General features: G+C 44.9%; 1 protein-coding gene and 2 long non-coding RNA genes across 10 annotated transcripts in view; 1 reads left to right on the top strand and 2 right to left on the bottom strand.

Moving 5' to 3' along the window:
* The window catches only part of LOC145736752 (uncharacterized), a 200,977-nt gene that overhangs the window by 99,488 nt on the left and 87,442 nt on the right, over window positions 1-14,047 (top strand). The window lies entirely within an intron of this gene.
* Window positions 166-7,158, bottom strand: LOC145736468 (uncharacterized). Of its 8 annotated transcripts, none has more exons than XR_014179961.1 (11): window positions 7,133-7,158; window positions 6,961-7,073; window positions 6,756-6,816; window positions 6,590-6,705; window positions 6,335-6,535; window positions 6,227-6,267; window positions 6,047-6,142; window positions 1,506-2,991; window positions 1,223-1,382; window positions 793-1,175; window positions 166-556 (listed from the first exon to the last, which is right to left on the bottom strand). XR_014179961.1 is itself a non-coding variant. In XM_081990922.1 (8 exons), exons 5-8 carry the CDS (start codon window positions 6,430-6,432, stop codon window positions 5,903-5,905), a joined length of 327 nt encoding a protein of 108 aa, XP_081847048.1. In that variant the 5' UTR covers window positions 6,433-6,535; window positions 6,590-6,705; window positions 6,756-6,816; window positions 6,961-7,073; window positions 7,133-7,158; the 3' UTR covers window positions 4,816-5,902. The 8 variants fall into 8 exon arrangements, 3 of the variants coding, with proteins under 3 accessions (XP_081847048.1, XP_081847050.1, XP_081847049.1); XR_014179959.1 differs by having other exon boundaries at window positions 176-556; XR_014179957.1 differs by having other exon boundaries at window positions 176-556; window positions 6,047-6,267.
* On the bottom strand, window positions 7,415-9,060 carry LOC145736469 (uncharacterized). Its single transcript, XR_014179962.1, has 4 exons — window positions 8,666-9,060; window positions 7,856-8,610; window positions 7,699-7,790; window positions 7,415-7,624 (listed from the first exon to the last, which is right to left on the bottom strand). It is a non-coding gene; the product is annotated as an uncharacterized LOC145736469 (long non-coding RNA).

The following is a 14,047-nucleotide window of genomic DNA, read 5'->3' as shown; positions in this document are numbered from 1 at the left end:
CTTTCAACCAAGGCACAGGAGCTCAAGCGTAGGAGACCCTTGGATGCAAGAAACAGATTACCTAACCCTTACGCTTGTAAATACAAGAAGGGAAGACATCGAGCAGCTACAAGAACCAGAAAACGATCTGGAAAATACAGTAATAGAGGCAGGAACACAGGTACAACCTGAAAAAAGAGATAAACCATTTGAAGGCATTAGGAGATCAAGGGAAATGGCGGACATTACCATTTCGGCTGTAGAGGCAGGGGAGAAAACACCCGCATTACCTCAGTTTATCAGCCCGCCGACGTTCAACCCTGGTAGCGATTCAGCACCCCAATTTATCGGAACGTATGAACGAACAGCGGTGGCAAATAGTTGGAACGATGCCCTAAAAATCCTATACTTCCATTCGTACCTGCAGGGTGCTGCAAACATTTGGTATAGAGAGTATAAGGCAGCAAACCCCGAAAGCAATTGGCTACACATCTGTCAGGCATTTAAAACAGAATTTAGCGACGGTAACCACAGTCGCCATCTGCTGGCAAAGGTGAAGCAAAGGAAACAGAGGGACCTAGAACAAACAAAAAATTTCTTTTACGATCTACGGGTACTATACGAGGAATACAGGGAAAGCCTGGACCTCGACGAATTCCTAGATATTTTTCAGAATGGGTTAAGAGACATACCAAAAGCCAAATACTACTGGCTGACGAATTTTCCCAATAACCCACCCAGAAATTTGGACGAGGTCAAAAAGCTTTGCGCTACTATTGATAACGCCCCTGAAGAATGCTCAGCGCCACTTACCTTCAGACCACAGCGCCAGACAGAAGAAGAGGCCCATGGGCCAGTAGCGCAAAGACAACCTCCATTTGACAATAACCGCTCGTACAGAACCCCGCCGCCGCCTAGGAGAGACTATGGGCCAACAGAGCAAAGACAGCCACCCTTTTACAATTCCCGCCAGGTTAGAACCCCTCCACCACCCAGGAGAGTCTATGGCACTCCCCAGGCTGGGAATCCTGGAAGACAGCAGCAACCCACTAGAACGTACGATAACAGGCCTAGATGCTACAACTGCGGCAAAATAGGCCACTTTGCTGCTGTTTGCAGAAGTAGACAGCAACACCCAAACTCCAGGGGGTGGCAAAACTAAGCCCCGTCACCCTCTCCACTCGGGGCCCGACGTGCTACAAAATACTGTATATTAATACGGTTGTAAATGACTGTTACGTACCAGCGATCATCGACACGGGCGCAGAACTAAATGTGATAAGCCATCTCCTAGTTGACAAGAAACGTAGAACCGGAGGCCCACCCACGTTGCTTGTAACAGCAGCCGGCCAAAAAGTAAAAAGTCTAGGCGAAACAATGGCATCACTGGAGCTCAGAGGGAACTACATGAGAAAATTGGAAATTAGAGCAACAATATTAGAGAATACACCACAACCCCTCATTTTGGGAGTGGAATTCTTAAGGGAAATGCAGGCAGCAATTTGCTTAATATCTAACACACTCACCCTAAATCGGGACTTAGTATTAACGCTCGGGGGAAAGCGAAATCCTGCACCCAAAAAACCAGGCATAACACGAAACTGGACAGAGGTGGTCCAGGAAATGCCGGGGTCCATCTTCAGTCTTCCAAGCAGCACTGCATGGGCCTTTGCAGTCTCTTCGGCTCCCAGTAGAGATAGAGGAGTAGGAAAAGCCATCAGGGACCATTTGGCAGATCACAACACAGAAAAACTACCCGTAGGGAGCGTGGTCAGTTTGTTTAACAAAAACAGACATACCCTACAGATGATAGTGAAAGAGGAAGGGAACGAATACATACCTACTCATACGCTACAACAGTGCTGCAGGAAATTGAAAGATTGGGCAGTACAAAATAAAATAAGTAAGGTGGCTATACCTAGATTGACATCCGCAAACAGCGAGTCAGATTGGGAAAAGCTTAAAGACCTTCTGTATGAGACATTCAGGGAAACAAGTGTGACGGTGCTGGTTTCAAAAAATAAAGAACCCCGACCAAGAAAAATCAAGACACAAGAAACCAGCTCCTGGAACACCCTGCCAAACTACATAAAAAACGATGACCACGTGATAATTAAGCTGAAGGCCAATGAAGATTACACCCTGAAGCCAGGAGAGGAAAAAACCATCAAAACGTCACCGGAAATACCCTTGTCTACAGAAATGTTGGTAGTACAAAATGAGGGATGGCTAGTACGCAACAACCTACTGTGCAACCTAGAAAGAGCCAAAGACTCTATATCACTGACCCTCAAGAACCTAGGGCCAACTAGAAGGGTTATTTACAAAGATACAACGGTGGCACGGCTAGAAGAGCCCAGTGGCTTGAGCACAACAGCACTCTGTACAACTCAGAGAGTAGACGAAGAAGTGGTGACATTAGAAGACCACAAACTGGACCACATTAGGGATGAGCAGTTCAAAAGGGAACTAGAGGACCTACTGGTTGAATATGAGGATGTGTTTTGCAAGTCACCAAAATTTATGGGCAAAACACAACTTATAGAGCACAAAATAGAAGTGACAGAAGACAAACCAGTAAAATGCCGCCCTTATAGAGTCTCACAATCCGAGCGGGAAATCATTGACACACAAATAAAAGAAATGCTCGAATGCGGAGTAATAAGACCATGCCACTCGCCGTGGGCAAGCCCCGTTGTACTAGTAAAAAAGAAAGATGGCACCACGAGGTTCTGCGTGGATTACAAAAGAACTATAAACCCGGTCACCAAAAAGTCGTGTTACCCGATACCACAAATCGATGACATTCTCACATACATGGGGAATGCCAAGTACTTCACGACTTTGGACATGTTTTCGGGTTACTGGCAGATACCTATAGAGGAGTCATCCAAACAATACACGGCATTCACGGCACAGGGACATGGATCATACGAATTCAACGTGTTAAGCTTTGGTCTATGCAATGCACCAGCAACCTTCCAACAACTTGCAGATAGAATATTTAGGGACCTAAAATGGAAGGACATACTAATTTATCTGGATGATATTATTATTTATTCAGAGAACTTAGAGGAACACTTAGCAAAATTACAAAAAGTATTCCAGAAAATGAGAGAAGCCAATCTGACCTTAAAACCGAGTAAATGCGAATATTTACAGGAAAAGATAAGGATTTTGGGCTACACAGTAAGCAAGGAAGGAATAAGCCCAGAGGAAGAAAAGCTTGCAGGAATTAAGCAATTCCCCACACCCAAGAAAACAAAGGACCTACAAAGCTTTTTAGGATTATGCAATTTTTATAGGAAATTTATAAAGGATTACGCGGTATTGGCACGGCCCTTACATGAGGCCACAAAAAAGAACAAATTCTGCTGGGGTGAAGATCAAGTGAAAGCATTTGAGCTGCTGAAAGAAAAACTCACGTCATCCCCAGTATTAAAACATTACAATCCAAATGTAGGATGTACAATGCACACGGACGCCTGTATAGATGGAATAGGGGCAATTCTGCTCCAAGAAGGCAGTGACGGTCAAGACCACCCGATAGCATATATAAGCCGGGCCTTGTCAAAAGCAGAGAAGAACTATTCGATCAGCGAGCTGGAGCTATTAGCAGCAGTCTGGGGAATGACCTACCTAAGGCATCTAATTTATGGACACCCTGTAAAAATCGTAACAGATCACCACGCATTATGCTGGATACACAATGTAAAAGATCACTCAAGAAGATTAGCACGTTGGGCTCTCAAGTTGGCAGAATTTGACTACACGGTAGTCTATAAAAAAGGCAGTAAGCACTAAGATGCGGACTGCCTATCACGGAACCCGGTGGCAGGATGGAGCGAAGTCGAATTAGATGAATTAGACGATATACCCACTTTTACGATATCAACTTTAGACATAGGAGAATTGCAGAATAAAGATAAGGACATACTAGAATTAAAATCAGCAATAAGCAACCCCGAATCAACAAACGTCGACGCACTGACACGACGGAAAATAAAGAATTTTAGGCTGAGGGAGGACGTTCTGTATAGAGCAACACAAACGAAGGAAGGACTGGAACACGCACTCGTGATACCCCGGTCACTGAGGGAGGAAATTTTGTGGGAATCTCACAACGCTCCTACTAGCGGACATATGGGGGTAACAAAAACCATAAGTAGACTTACTCCCAAATATTATTGGGATTCTATGACTAAGGACGTCAGGAATTACATTAAAGGATGTAGGGACTGCCAAGCAAGGAAAGGTCCAACAAACGATAAGCCATTAGGGTTACTCCAGCCAATAAAAGTGGGCAAAGTATTCGATAAGGTAGGAATAGACCTACTGGGACCATTCCGGAGGAGTAACCAAGGCAAGACAACGATAGTGGTGGTAACAGACTACGCGTCAAGATACGCCATCACAGCGGCCCTGCCTAACGGGAAGGCAGGACCTGTGGCAAAGTTCCTATTAGAACGTGTAATACTAATTCACGGCGTCCCTAGAAGCATCCTCAGCGATAGAGGCAAGGTATTCCAATCCGAACTAGTGCAGGAACTACAACAGATTATGGGTCTGAAAAGCACTTTTACAACGGCATACCACCCCTCGTGCAACGGCCTAACTGAACGCTTAAACAAAACGTTGGCAGACATGCTGTCACTATACTGCAACACAGAGCAGACAGATTGGTGCACTTATCTGCCTTTCGTGACATTTGCATACAATACGGCCAAACAAGAGACGACACGTTTTAGCCCATTTCAACTAATATTCGCAAGAAACCCCACACTCCCACTAGACGCCACCCTTTTAGAAACTGAGGACGAATCAAACACGAACGAATTAAGAGAAAAAGCTTTACTGTTAAGGGCAATTGCTGTAGACAATATCCACAAAAAACAGGAGAAGGACAAGGACATTTATGATAAATACCACAGAAATGGTGAATTTGAGGTAGGAGATAGGGTGAAAATATTCATTCCTATCAGGAAGGTGGGAAAAAGTGAGAAACTGCTACTACGATGGTTCGGACCCTACAGAATAATAAAGAAACTCAGTGAGGTTAACTACGAAGTAAAACAAGAAAAAGGGAAAAAAACGGATATAGTACACATAGGGAGGATTTTACCATTCTATGACGAATGGACGTTGGGAGACATATCCGAGGGGGATTCGGACGTGGAATGCAAGGAAGAGGAACAATGACTAGCACAAGTCGGTCGGCCTACATGGAACGGAGACAGTAATAAAAACAATTCTTGTAGGCCCGGCACGTCGGTTACACAGCATGTGGAAGTATCAGCTGGGGCAACATGGAAAACACTACCAGAAACAATACTTTATGAGGGCACTATTCCATTGACTTACGTCATCCCATGGTTAGAACCTAAACTGAGCACAGAACCAGGGGTCAGACAGGCAGATAATTGCGAGAGCAATGGCCAACACATATACTGCAGAGCGAAAAAACACTTAGAGGAATTAGAAAGGGCAATAGATGTGGAGATGGACAAATACAAAGCAGCCTGGTACCCGGAGTGGTCAGAGTCTGGAAAGACAAAACGTCAGAAACGAACGTTCTCACTAGGATTCATTGCGGACGGGCTTAATTACTGCTGCGGGGTAGCAACCCAGGAAAAACTTGACTCAATGTCCATGGAAGAGGGCAAACTGGAAGCACATATAAATGCCCTACATGGTACTATGAGTAATACGCTGAAATTGATCAGTACACATTCTGAAGAACAGAAACGCTGCCAGGAAGAAACCAACATGGCAATCAAGAAAACAGAAAGTAGGGTGCACATATTAGAGGAATTCCTAAACGAGGTTCGAAAAAGGGAAATAGCAGGAAGGGAATTAGCGACAGGGTCTCTGGAGGCAAACATGCAAGCAAATCTGGGGATGGCAAGGAAAATGATCTTACTAATTAGAAGAATGCGGAGCCAATCCGCAATACAAGAATGTAGGCATAAACATATACCACTGTCACTAATTCAACCTGAGACGTTAAGGAGCGATCTAAATAAAATAAAGAACGAGATAGGAAAAGACAACATCGATTTAGCCATACCTGTATCCAACTTAGCATCATACTTCCGTATACCAATAAGCGAGTGCACCTTCTCCGGAGAACAGCTGGTGGTACACGTCAAGGTACCAACAGTAACTAAAAATCACCAGTGGCAGCTATTCCAACTCCAGACAAACCCATTCGCATGGCAGGGCCAGACATGCACATTAAAGCACTCACCACTGATGATGGCCGTAGCAAATAACCAGGGGACCACGGTCCTAAAAGAAATCACAGGCATTGCACTACACGAATGCAAACCATTTCAAGATAGGCTGTGCTACTTACCAAGGTTCTCGGGCGACCAAACGCAAGGCCCTTCGTGCGCTCGAAAACTGTTTCATGGATCCACAGTGGAAGATATAGCGGAACATTGCCCTATGCATTGCCACCAGTCGAACCTAATGATCATATCTGAAACAGGGTCCGAAGAATTCCTCATCACACACCCAAAAGCTAACACGACAATCAGCTGCCCTAAAAGCACCACTAAACTCGGGGAGGAAATGTTAAAACTACCAGGAGCATTAAAAATCAACTTACCATGCAAATGCCAGCTATTAGTAAACAAGGACGTTGTCATCCAAAAACGATTTCCTTGCAAAGACGAAGAAAATCCAGCTTCCATACGGCACATACTACCAGCCGCATGGACTAACCTAAAAACATTCGTGTTAAAACCATCAGATAGCCAGGCATTTTTACCTACCTTTCATAACCTATCAGAATGCCTAAACAGTAACTGGACCACAAACCTGCCACATTTCAACCTAACCTCAGAAAAAGAAGTAAGGTTAGACATGGACCTCGAATGGGAAAAACAGGAACACCTCGCCCACGTGGAAATACACCAGGGCAACCACTCCTTCATGTTCACGTGGAACATCTCTTGTCAATAGCGGTAATTTACTTACTGTTACGAAGACCAACATTACTCGCATTGGCACAGGCAGCCCACACAGAAAACGGGGCACCCCAAGCACCCGGGGGGGGCACGCAGGAATACTGGCTGGGCGTGACAACGTGGCTAATCGGAGGGATAATAATCGGCGTCATATTGTACGGCCTGCTGAAACACTACCTTACCTCCCGTAAAAAACACAAATCACCCAGTCAGAGCACCGAAACTGAAGGTTTAAGACAGGGAAGCCAGGAAAATGTAGAGATACCAAGCATGGCGGCAGAAGGACGCCATCAGGTACCGAGAACCTTCGTGTTGAAAATCGACGAATCATCAGAACTAGGCAAGACACTGACCGAAGGTGTGGCCCATCAATTAGAACGACAGTTGACAGGAAACGCGCGCACAGTGGACGAGCAATAAGTCAAGTCACTCAAACTTTGACATAGAACAAGAAAACAACTAGATAGGATAAAGATATATTTAGGACTAGAAATAAAAAACAGTAAATACTAATAATATATGTGTAAAACAGGTCGCCGAAGACGAGGGGTAAAGGTGATCAGGCAGATCTGACCACAAAAAGACCCCTCGCGGAGCAGGACATGCGTGTCCGGGTAGCTGGGGGGCCAATCACCAAACTGCACTTTGAAGATGTACACCTCCGGTGCAACTCCCTTAAAAAGAAAAAACGATGATGAAATAGCAGGAAACGATTGGCAGCCCCAAACTGGCTCCTAGAACAACATACTTGGGACAAATCAGGACGGACGGAATGCAGGAGACGCAGCACCCGGGACCGCAACCGCCGTCGACCGCAGGGGAAGCCTTGAAAACACGGGGCTAAAAGAAGAAAGAGAAGAAGAAAAAAAGATAAAAATAGGAAAAGCGGGAAAAAGTAAACTTACCTGACTCCATTATTCTTGTTCTTACACTTCGGCGACCAGTTAAACAATAAAATAAGTTGTAAGGGTAACATTTTGCATAAGTAGGGTGCAAACTAAGTATATTTCATAAAGCTTACATAGTCTAAACAATTAAGTATAAACAATAAAACATAAACTTACAAAATACATATTTAAATAGGTTGACCAACCGTCACGCCCTCTACAGCCAGGATACCACAACCTAGGAACTCACGGAGCAAGCGACCATCCCGCGCACTTCAAAGTGGACGAGGAAAGTCAATAGAGGGCGCCACCACCCGCGAACTGAGTAACGGGTGCTCTGGCGCACAGATAGGCAAGACGAAGCCGCGTAAGGCCGCCCTCCAGGAAGGAGCAACAGTTTCCAGGAGAACCACAAGAGAGATAACAAGGGGAGCGTAATAAGACATAAGTTACGATTGGTCACACGTTATAAATAAAGCCATGGGGCATGTAGGTTATTTAGTTACGTTAGGGTTAAGTGTCCGGGGCGAACACTCTTCAGAGGGGGGAGATGTCACGATTAACATAAGTTGCACCATGTTCCGTTACCTAGGCTGGCCCCGGTCTCCCCCAGTACACTGCCGAATCAGCGAGACCGGCAAATTGGGGTCATGAGATGAGTATTTAATCGGCGTCTCAAGCCATCGAAGATTACTGGTCTCTGGGTCGGTCTATCGAGCATCAGTCCGAACTTCCTAGTGCCCGGACGGCTCGATACCTTCTTGGAATCCAGGCTGAAAAGACGAGAGTTCTTACGCAACCCTGAGGTGACCGTCCGAACTCTTGAACCTATCAGTACTTGAAGCAAGTCCTTTGGGCGTGTCGGTCAAAGGGGTTCCCAGCTCGTATCGAGAGGGTTTCGCTTGGCGACACTTCAAGAGGGCTTGCAGGGCCTTAAGTAAGTCCTTTGGGCGTGCCGGACATAGGGGACCCAGCTCGTATCGAGAGGGTACCGCTTGGCGGCACTTCAGAAGGCCTTACGCCCATTCCCCCACACCCACGCATCGACACACCCCCTCTCAGAAAGTGTTCCATGCGCGTCCCGCCAGCGGCGGTGTTAGCGGCCCTCCTAGTCTGGGGGTAAGATCTATTTAGTGTAATCGAAGTATTAAATAAAGTCCACATACTTGAGCTACGATTGTTGTTTCTCTTCCTACGCCACCCCCAAAACGTGACAATATGTTACTTAAGTCGAAGCTTAAACAAGAACGAAAGACGATACACAACTACCGAGAAAGAGTGCCTCGCTGTGTTGTTTGCCGTAGGGAAGTTTCGTCCATATATCGAAGGAGCTCGTTTCACTGTCATTACCGATCACTACAGCCTTAAGTGGTTGAACAGTATTAAGGACCCTGTAGGGCGTATTGCTAGATGGGCGGTAAGGCTCCAGCAATACGATTTCGAGATCATTCACCGTAAAGGCAAGGAAAATGTTGTTCCCGATGCCCTTTCGAGGTCAGTCCCCGTGGTCGATACAATAACTGACAAGTTGCAGCTGCCAATTACGGCAGAGGATTGTAATCAGGATAAGTGGTACAGTGGAATGGTTGACAAGGTCAAGAAAAGTCCGGTAAATTATCCTCTTTGGCGAGTAGATGATCATTTTCTTTTCAAACGAGTTCACACCAAGTATGAAGAGTTATTAGAACCAGAAAATAGATGGTTGATTGTTGTACCCCGAAGAAGCCGAATAACGGTAATTCGGAACCATCATTGTCCTCCTACTTGTGGACACTTGGGTGTTTTTAAGACTACCAACAGGATCATGCAGTCTTACTACTGGCCAGGGATTAAGTCTGATGTTGCGCGGTTCATAGCTAGATGTGATACTTGTCTGAAAACCAAACCAGTACAAAAGGCACCGGCTGGACAGATGTTAAGTCAACAACCTGCTGCGTCTCGTCCGTTCCAAATCATTAGTGTTGACTTAGTAGGACCTCTTCCTCGTTCAACTTCAGGATATCGTTACGTCCTTTCTGTCCTCGACGTATTTAGCAAGTTTGTGCTTTTCTTCCCATTAAGATCCGCTACCGCACCAGGTATTGTAAAATGGTTGGAGGAACATGTTATTTTGGTTTACGGGATTCCGCAGAAGTTGATTGTAGATAATGGTCCACAGTTTAGAAGTCGTCAGTTTAAAGAACTCATGAACCACTACGGTATTCAGCCTAGATTCACTGCGTATTATCATCCTCAAGCCAACCCCGTAGAACGCGTTCATCGAGTTCTGAAATCAATTATTAGCAGTTATGTGGGCGACAATCATAGGACGTGGGATAGGTTGTTAGCTCGTGGTGGTTGTGCCATTCGCTCGGCTAAACATGAAGTGACTGCACTTACCCCGAATTTTGTGGTTTTTGGAAGAGAGCTTAACTTTGTGAGTACGGATGGACCAGCTCATGGGACACTGCCTTCTGTTTTTGACCCAGTTGGCCGATCGAGGATACTGGAGACAGTTTTTGTGGATGTACAGAAAAAGCTTAGACAGGCGTATGACAGAACACGTGTTCGATACAATCTTCGGCGACGTGGTGACAAGTTTGAGATAAACCAGGAAGTGTGGCATAAGAACTACGTTTTGTCCAACGCGGCAGAAAAGTTTACTTCTAAGTTTGCCCCTAAGTTTGTTGGCCCGTTTGTCATTTCTAAGGTAATGTCGCCTTGGACATATCAGCTGTCCGATCACAAAGGTCGTGTCCACGGCATTTGGCATGCTAAGGACTTGAAGCTTCATCCACCGGATGCACTCGATAAAGAGGCTATTATGTCTCTGGAATAGATTTTTGTTTTTTTATGTTCTATACACTCTACCTGTCCATTTGTCTAAGTTTTGGAAAAACTTGTATTTTGGGGAAAGGGAGGTGTGTTACGGGTTTTTTTTTGGCAAAAGGTTTGTTTTCTTTGATTTTGGGAGGGTACTTACATTTTGCTATTCTACTGCAATTTACAGTAGGCCGGCTGTCACAAATTACCTTTTTTTTAACTAATTCACGCACTATCTGAGCAAGTAAGCAAAATGTTTCACTTCTTCTAAAGTAATCTAACATTAAAGATAGTAATAACATAAAACTTTAATTTCACTAAATAAATACATGTAAACATTCTCTGGTTTGACATTGACATGATGGTTCAGCGACGGTTGACTGTATTGATTGATGTATTGATTTTGTGGTTTTGTATTCTGTCATATTTAGAGTTCAAATTAACGACCAATGGTAAAATAGTTTTATCACAGGTGTCTATTTTGACCAATTGCAGCTTAACTTAAGAATGGTCTAGAATCTAGTTTAGGCAAACTGCCATTTTCTTTTTGGGTTTTGATTCCACATGGTGGACACTAACCATTAACGCTTGAGCGGATTTTTCAAATCAAAGTAGGTTCATCAGTCTTTAAAAATATAGAATTAAGTTTCTGAAATACCTTCTTGGGGATTTAAAGAAAAGACTTTGGTAAATTCCTATTTTGTATTGCCAGGAAAAGCCCATCAACAACTCGGGTAAGTTTAAGTTGCAATTGTGCTTGTAAATACTCACTTAATGTAGGTTGCTATTGTCAATCCTAGCGTGCTTGACGGTCATTGTAACTAGAACATGTTTTCTAGGCTTTTTCCTTTCCCACTTTTACCTCCGGTGCTCCACAAGGAAAACAGCACTTGACACAATCGATCACCAACTCAACGAACACCAACTCAACGAACACCAGCACATACACTTGCAATCAGCCCTTGTTGAGAGTTTAAGCTGTCCTGATTAGTTGACACATTAGGCCTGCCTGTGCAGCATTAACTGAAGTGTCCAGGGAGTATTAGCAATCTTGAAATAAGGTCAGTCTAGTCATAAGCAGATCTGCAGGCTGCAAACACAGTTTCCTGGTCTCAGTTTCACCATTGAGCACAAGCAGTCGATATATAGTAGTAGAAAGGAACTTTGACATCCTCCATTACCAGTGAGAGTGTGCTTACTAAGATTTTTGGGTTTGTAAGCTCACACTAAATGCATTTAGTTGGGGTCCAGTGCTGCTTGAAAGCACAAGTTTGTCTAATTTGATCTAAAATATTTGATTGAAGGTTACCTTTTTCTTTTGCCAACCTTCTGTGAACACAATCTAACACTCACCTATCCAGACTTGTACCGTAGTTAAGGTTCCGTATTCCCAAATACCCAACTTTGAGTCCATCATTAAAATAACCATTTAATCTCCCTTTTTGTAAACTGATTTGATTACAAATAGCATACACAACATGTGGAACATATTGCTGTGCTTTTAAACTTGACATTTTAAGGTTAGGTTCTGAATTGTCACTCAGTACATTAACCGTATACTTTTAATTTTTGACAGTCGTTAATTTTGTTTTTAAATAAAGAAGAGGCCTTTGCCATAAAACGGGGTACTTGGTGGTATTATTTAAGATTCGTATTTTGCATTACTGATATTTGGTCTAGCGTTTGGGGATTTCCCGCTTTAGCGTTCGTTTACTGCTCTTCTCAAGCCCTACACGACGGTGCAAAGTGGGTGGCGCCATTGAAATTTAGCTTGTTAACCTACACCACTCTCCGTGAGTAGTTAGCCTGGGGCATTCACCGAGTGGCTTGAAGAGGTCCCGTGACCACCCAATCTTGTTTTGTAAAATAGAATCTTTCGGTTAGTATGTTCCAATCTAGCAAATTCTATTGTTACAAACCGTTCAAACAATTGCTTGCGGAGTTGGGTATTGCTCACCGGCTAACTCCACCGTATACGCCCCAAGCCAACCCCGTCGAGCGAGCTAATAAGACTCTCAAAACCATGATCGCCCAGTTTTGCGAAGGGGATCACCGTAAGTGGGACGTACTGCTCCCCGATTTGCTGTTTGCCGTTAACACGTCACAACATGACTCTACCGGATACACGCCGGCTTATTTGAACTTTGGTCGGGAGTTAAAGCCAATAAAAGCTTTATACCGTTCTGTCAGACCGGAACCCGACGGCGCCGAGCCGTTAAGGGAACCTTAGCGCTCCGATATTGGGGAGCACAGCAACCGGCTCAAACAGCTCAATGATATTTATGAGCTGGTCCGTTTAAATCTGGGTCGGTCGTTCACCACTCAAAGCCGGCATTATAATTTGCGGAGAAGAGAGTGGCGGTGTCATGTTGGTGATCAGGTTTATCGGCGTGAAAACCCCTTGTCCTCAGCTGTCCGAGGTTTTGCCTCAAAGCTAGCGCCTAAGTTTTCAGTGCCCTACACCGTGGTTAAGGTTCTTTCTCCGGTGGTGTATGATCTTAAAAGCTGCACCGGAAAAATTCTGCGCCGTATTCATATTAAAGACTTAAAAGCGGCGCATGACGGGGCCGAATTTAATGAAGCCCGCGTGTAAACCGCGCTGTAAGTTGGGGCGGGTGACAACCGTTAGCAACCATCCCGTAAGCCGTATTTGTTACCGTACCGACCGTAGCCGTTATTCTAGATGACTGGAAGAAAGCGGATAACGAAGTCTCGGCAACGTTTGCCGGGAGAGCCTCCATTTGCGGCGCCTCCCGACTCGGCGGCAGTATGCTTGCGCACTCATTGCGCCGCACAAAGAAGCTCCGCGCAGTTGCGCATGACTCAAGTACGGCAGGAGGCGCGGGCATTTGGGCGCCCCTTCGAGGTCCCGCAGTCGACCGAAACCAGACGGCGGGCCTCGTTACCGAATCCCGACCGCGTGGACGGATCCACGTGATATCCAACCTAGTCCTGAGGCCGGCCAGAACGGGGTATTATAGTAGGCCTCACCTGGGCGATAACCTCGCTCGATTGGAGTGGGCAGAGGTGTGAGGGCTCCGTGCGATGGGTCTCTGCGGGTTCCGCGATTTAGGTTAAGTTAGGCTAAGGTGAGTTGTTTGCTCGGAGTTGAGAATTTATTTTCGTAATTTTATAGAATCTGTGATTATCTTTTTTTTTCCGTTGTGTTGAGTCTGTGATATATTTTGTGATTCCATTGTTAACCGTAGCGCTAGAGTTAAAGCCGTTAAGTTTTGTTTTCTCGAGTTGCCGGGTAGTTTTAAGTTAAGGCCGTCTACTTGGAAGGGTTGTTTATTTTTAAAAAAAAAAGGAGTAAACACCTTTTTTTTCACCTGCTCCGACTCGAAGGCCGACTAGCAGTAAGTACCATCCAACCGCTTATACCGGTACGGCATCTGTTCTGGGCCT

This window comes from Ips typographus, linkage group LG12 (genome assembly GCF_016097725.1).
Source record: "Ips typographus isolate SLU linkage group LG12, UJ_Ityp_2.0, whole genome shotgun sequence".
In the NCBI taxonomy this organism is placed as follows: Eukaryota; Metazoa; Arthropoda; class Insecta; order Coleoptera; family Curculionidae; genus Ips; species Ips typographus.
The sequence above is the reverse complement of the archived record's forward strand: the minus strand, read 5'-3'. Positions and strand labels throughout refer to the sequence as shown.

What these genes read in the sequence shown, in the direction of transcription:
- LOC145736468 (XM_081990922.1), bottom strand. Translation starts at nt 6,432, where the DNA reads ATGCATAGGGCAATGTTCCGCTATATCTTCCACTGTGGATCCATGAAA. An exon ending in TTGGTCGCCCGAGAACCTTG is followed by an intron (nt 6,268 to 6,334) that starts GTAAGTAGCACA and finishes GATTTCTTTTAG; the next exon opens with GACCGTGGTCCCCTGGTTAT. An exon ending in TGATGCTAAGTTGGATACAG is followed by an intron (nt 5,995 to 6,046) that starts GTATGGCTAAAT and finishes TATTTTATTTAG; the next exon opens with ATCGCTCCTTAACGTCTCAG.